We start from the raw sequence: 6,000 nt of genomic DNA, 5'->3' as shown, positions 1-6,000 counted from the left end.
ACATTTCACCTGGGTGTCATGGAGGGCGAGTCTGTAGATGTTACAGAGCGTTGGACTGAGGCTGCGGCCCTGTCTCACTCCTCAGCTCTGTTGGAAATAGGCCGTCCTCCTTCCTTTGACCCTCACGCTGCAACTGTTCTCAGTGTAGGAGCTTCGGATGACGTCATATGTTTTGCCTTGCTCTGCGCTCTCTCTCTTTTCTTTGCTCTGCGCTCTCTCTCTTTTCTTTGCTCTGCGCTCTCTCTCTTTTCTTTGCTCTGCGCGCTCTCTCTCCTCAGGCGGGGTCACTCAGTGGGAGTGTGATCACAGCTGTGGAGATGTCCATCCCAGGCACGAGCACTCAGTAGAATTGTGAGTGCAGCTCTGGAGGTGTCTGACCCAGGCGCAGTCAATCAGAAGTGCGAGTGCAGCTCTGGAGATGTATAACAAGATCCTATGTGACGTAGCCGCCCCTCCAGGCAGTTCTGACTTTGGTGCTTTTCTTTCCCTGTAGACCCTGAGCTCTGTGGCCAGGATGAGCGTGGAGGCCACCGGTAAGCCCCTGAAGGTGGGCTCTCGAGTGGAGGTGATCGGAAAGGGGCACCGCGGTACTGTTGCCTTTGTGGGGGCGACACTATTTGCCACTGGGAAATGGGTCGGAGTCATCCTTGACGACGCCAAGGGCAAGAATGACGGCACCGTGCAGGGCAGGAAGTACTTCACCTGCGAGGAGAACCACGGGATATTCGTGCGCCAGTCACAGGTGAGCAGCCGCAGATCTCGGGATAATGCTGCCGCCACCATGGGGAGCTCATGAGTCCACGTTCGTCACCGGGAGCCATACCCATCTGTGCACTGAGTGCCCCCTGGTGGGCGCAGACCTCTGTGTGGACAGACCTCCAAACATTCACTCAGGGGGCATCCCCTTCAAGCACTGCTCTGTACACCTCCTGTGCTACCCCACAGTTGTCAGTCTCCATTAACTGACAGCAAGCAGAGACTTTCTCTGCGGCTGAAACTTGTCCAAGTCACAAAGCTGAAGTTGAGATACCCTGTGGCTCCGTTTCTATTCAGCTTGTTCAGAGGTCCCCACCGTCGTATCCGCAGCGGGTGTAGTGCCGAGGCCCCACCGTCGTATCCGCAGCGGGTGTAGTGCCGAGGCCCCACCGTCGTATCCGCAGCGGGTGTAGTGCCGAGGCCCCACCGTCGTATCCGCAGCGGGTGTAGTGCCGAGGCCCCACCGTCGTATCCGCAGCGGGTGTAGTGCCGAGGCCCCACCGTCGTATCTGCAGCGGGTGTACTGCGGAGAAGTACAAGTCCCACCATACGTGTCCAGCCTGGTCTGTGAGGCGTGACTGCCCCCCCCCCCGATGCCAGGCGCCCACTGCTTTCTGACACCAGCTCTTCTCTCTGTAGATCCAGGTGGCAGATGATGGAGCTGACACGACGTCCCCGGAAACCCCGGAGCCGGCGGCCACCAAGGTGCTCAGGAGAGGTAAGAGCCCCCAATACTGTGTGATCGGGGGGATCCCGGGGGTCCGATATCCTCACACCTTATTACAGTACAGCAGTGATTATAGCCGCAGCTTTGTCACATTTAGGCGATGTTCACACTGAGTGTTTGCTGCGTTTTTTTTTTGTCTCTTGTGCATGTTAATAAAGTTTAGTGCCCCCCCCCAAAAAAACATAATGCTGCTTTCTTAGGTTTTTACACCAAAAACAGCAGAACCTGACGCCTGCGTTTTTTTTTGCTGTTTTTGCACTTACTCATTGAAAACACTGCAGAGTGAGGAGCTGCAGGTCCCAAATCAGTCAGGAAATAAAGCCTGTGCGCAGCAGAGCTCAGGCGTCTCGTGGCTTTACCGGGCCTGTAAAACGAGCGGCCCCCCTTACCCCCGAGGGTGGTTGGCACGTTAATGACCGGGCCGTTTATTACAATTCTGACCACTGTCCCTTTATGAGGTGATAACTCTGGAGCTTCCATGGATCCCGGTGATTCTGACTTTTTCTCGTGACGTATTGGACTTCATCTTAGTGGGAACATTTCTTTGATATAACTTGCATTTATTTATGAAAAAAAGGGAAATTTGCAAAAACTTTGAAAATTTTCCAACTTCAATTTTTTATGCCCATCTGGCACACAAAATACTTAATAAATAACATTTCCCACATGTCTACTTTATATCAGCACAATTTTTTTTGTTAGGAAGTTATAAGGGTTAAAAGTTGACCAGTGATTTGATTTTTTTTTTTTTTTTTTTTTCTTTGGGGACCACCTCACATTTGAAGCCACTTTGAGGGGTCTATATGATAGAAAATACCCAAAAGTGACACCTTTCTAAAAACTGCACCCCTCAAGGTGCTCAAAACCACATTCAAGAAGTTTATTAACCCTTCAGATGCTTCACAGGAGTTTTTGAAACGTAGAAAAAAAATGAACATTTTTACTTTTTATTCCCCAAAAATATACTTAATATACAATATTTTTTTTTTATTTTTTTTTTTTTTTTATTTTGACAAGGGTAACAGGAGAAATTGGACCCCAAAAATGGTTGTGCAATTTCTCCTGAGTACCCCGATATCCCATATACCATTTGGCGGATGTCGCGTTTGGAGAGCCCCTGATGTGCCTAAACAGTGAAAATCCCCCTCAGGTGACCCCATTTTGGAAACTAGACCCCTCTGGGAACTGATCTAGATGTGTGTTGAGCACTTTGAACCCTCAAGTGCTTCACAGAAGTTTATAACGTTGAGCCATAAAAAAAAAAAAAAAAAAAATCTAATTTTCCCCACAAATATGTTTTCAGCACAAAACTTTGCATTTTCATAAGGGCAGCATGAGAAATTGCTCCATACAATTTCTTATGCATTTTCTCCTGAGTACGCCGATACCCCATATGAGGGAGAAAACTACTGTTTGGGCGCACGGCAGGGCTCAGAAGGGAAGTAACATTTCCTGGACTCATTAGTGAATGTCATGTTCCATTTGGAGAGCCCCTGATGTGCCTAAATAGTGGAAACCCCCCACAAGTGACCCCATTTTGGAAACTAGACTCCTCAAGGAACTTATCTAGATGGGTGGTGAGCACCTTGAACCCCCAAATGTTTCACAAAAGTTTATAATGTTGAGCCGTGAAAATAATAAAATCACATTTTCCTCACAAAAATGTTTTTACCCCCAAGTTTTTAATTTTTCTAAGGGCTAATAGGAAATATTTTCACAACAAACTGAGGTTCATTTTTCGTGAGCGCACCAATACCCTACATGTAATCGGGAAATATTTCTCAGACTCAGTGCAAAGCTCAGAAGGGGAAGGAGCGCCAGATTTTACTGTTATGGTTTGCGGGTGCCATGACCCACTGGAGGAGCCCATGAGGGGCCAGAACAGCAGAACCCCCCCCATAAGTGACCACATTTTACAAAATAGACATCTCAGTGAATTCATCTAGGGGTGCAGTGACCATATTGACACTATGGGTGTGTCACAGGATTTTATACCATTGGGCAGTGAAGACAAAATAACTACATTTTTACCACCAAAATTTTGTTTCAGCCCCAGATTTTACATTTTCACGCAAGAAATGGGTAAAAATGGCACCAAAACTTGTTCCACAATTTCTACTGAATGTGGCAATACCCCATATGTGGCTGTACAGTACTGCTTAGCCATACGGAGAGACTCGGGAGGAACGGAGCGCTATTTGCCTCCTACAGCGCAGATTTTCCTAGAATAGTTTGCGGACTCCATATACTGAGCCCCTAATTGCTAGAAGAGCAGAATTCCCCCCCCCCCTCAAGTGACCCTATTTGGGAAACTATACCCCTTTGGGAATTTATCTACAGGTGTAGTGATGATTTTGACTCCATGGGTATTTCCCAGAAATACGCAGCAATGAATGTTGCCGAGTGAAAATTGCAAACTGCCATTGTAGTGACCGGTACGTTGTAGTGACTAGTGCGTTATGCCCAACCCGTGCACCTGGAGGCATGCACCTGTAACTTAGGCAGGCTCTCATCTCTTCAGAAATTACAAACGTGGACACAATATGTGGTTTAGGTATACTGTGGGGCTGAGCAGGGAGGGGGGCATTTGGATCTGGGAGCGCAGAATTTGCTGAATTTCTTCTGATGGGCGAGGAGTCATTTTGCTTTTCCAGAGCTTTCTGTTACCAGTAACGTAGAAGCCCCCTATATTTCCATTGACAGAAGACAGACCTGAGTAAGGACTTGCTTTTTTTATGGATTGAGTTGAAGCTTTTATTGGGAACATTTTGCATAATGTTTGGTATCATATTTATCCTGCGCTCTACGTTGAGCACTTTGGGATTTCCATCTAAATCTCTGAGTGACGTGACAGATGAAACCCCCGATCCATTCACTATAATGAGGCAGCAGAGTTACTCTGGATTCCGTCTGGCCTCTGTTGAGCGGTGTCCTTCTTTTCAGAAGTGCACAAAACTATGGCCGACAGCACTTTTATGCAATCTTAAAAAAGACGGACACCGCAGGATCACAGGTCCTATGGTGTCCACAGTGCCTCCATCTGCCTTATTATAGGGAATCTTACTCCAGAGGTTCTGTCTCAGTCATGTATGTTAGAAATTTACACGGAAACCCCGATGTAAGCGCTCAGTGCAGAGCACAGGATAAATGTGCGCCGATCCTTAGGCTTAAGAAATTAAAAAATCTACAGCATGTGAAGAATTGTTTTTATTTATTTTTTTTACACCGTCCCTCGTGCAGTAAAAGTGACTAGGCGACTTTATTCTTCGGGTCGGTGCGATTACCTCGATACCAGATTTATATTGGGTTTTTATGTTTGGCTGTTGCCACACACTAAAAGACGCTTTTTGTTGAAAATTATAGTTTTTGCATCACCACATATTGAGAGCTATAATCTTTCCATATTTTGACCCACCGAGTCATGTGAGGTCTTGTTTTTTGCAGGACGAGTTTACGTTTTTATTGGTACCATTTTCGGGCACGTGACTTTTTTTATCGCTTTTTATTCTGATTTTTGGGAGACAGAATGAAAAAAAAACTGCATTTCATGAATTTCTTTTTGGGGGGTGCGTTTACACCGTTCCGCATGTGCTAAAATTGATAAAGCGGTTTTATTCTTTGGATACCTCATTTATATCTTTTTTTTTTTTTTTTTTTTTATGTTTTGGCGCTTTTATACAATAAACTATTTTATAGAAAAAATAATTGTTTTTGCATCACTTTATTCTGAAAGCTATAACTTTTTTATTTTTTCGCTGATGACGCTGTGTGGCATCTTGTTTTTTGCGGGACAAGATGACGTTTTCAGCGGTACCATGGTTACTTATATCCGTCTCTTTGGTCGTGCGTTATTGCACTTTTTGTTGGGCGATACTATGATAAAGCATTGTCTTTTGCCTTGTTATATTATTTTTTTTATGGTGTTCACTACAGGGGTTAACTAGTGGGACGGTTTTATAGGTCGGGTCGTTGCGGATACGGTGATACCAAATACATGCACTTTTATTGTTAATTCAAATATTTATTTATAGATACAATATCTTTTTTTTTTTTTTTTTTTTTTTTTTTTTTTATTCTTACAATTTTTAAAATTTATTTTTACGGTTTTCTTAACTTTTTACTTTGTCTCACTATGGGACTATCTTTTTTTTTTTTTTTTTTTTTTTTTTTTTTGCATGCTGATCGCTTCTATAGCATAGAGATGAAGTAGCGTCCCCATGCCGCACGGACAGACTTGCTGCTCATGCATTGCACGTGATCTGCAAGTTTTCTAGGTCTGGTCTTACATGAAGTCATCATGGTAACGATCGGAACCCTCACACAGCAGGGTCTCCTATCCAGAGGCTTCCGGAATGCTGTGATCGTGTTCGATTGCAGCATTTTGGGGGCTAAAGTGCCGGGAGCGGTCTGTGACCTCTCCTGGCGCCTAGTGGAAGGTGTCAGCTGTCAGAATCAGTGGGCGCGAGCGATCGTGTGAATGTGATATTCTGTCCCTGGTCAAATAGGCACAGGGACAG

General features: G+C 45.2%; 1 protein-coding gene across 4 annotated transcripts in view; it reads left to right on the top strand.

The window, feature by feature from the left end:
• Positions 1-473: 473 nt before the first annotated feature.
• The window catches only part of DCTN1 (dynactin subunit 1), a 72,907-nt gene continuing 67,380 nt past the window's right edge, over positions 474-6,000 (top strand). For all 4 annotated transcript variants that reach the window (XM_073562872.1, XM_073562871.1, XM_073562870.1 and 1 more), the window contains exons 1-2: positions 474-742; positions 1,396-1,474. In XM_073562872.1, coding sequence (XP_073418973.1) covers positions 515-742; positions 1,396-1,474 — 307 coding nt within the window. In that variant the 5' untranslated portion in view covers positions 474-514. The remainder of the gene's footprint in view (positions 743-1,395; positions 1,475-6,000) is intronic.

Source organism: Dendrobates tinctorius, unplaced genomic scaffold (genome assembly GCF_039654945.1).
Source record: "Dendrobates tinctorius isolate UK_male_01 unplaced genomic scaffold, ASM3965494v1 ptg000367l, whole genome shotgun sequence".
NCBI lineage: Eukaryota > Metazoa > Chordata > Amphibia > Anura > Dendrobatidae > Dendrobates > Dendrobates tinctorius.
Note: the sequence above shows the minus strand (reverse complement) of the source record. Positions and strands in the feature narration are given on the sequence as shown.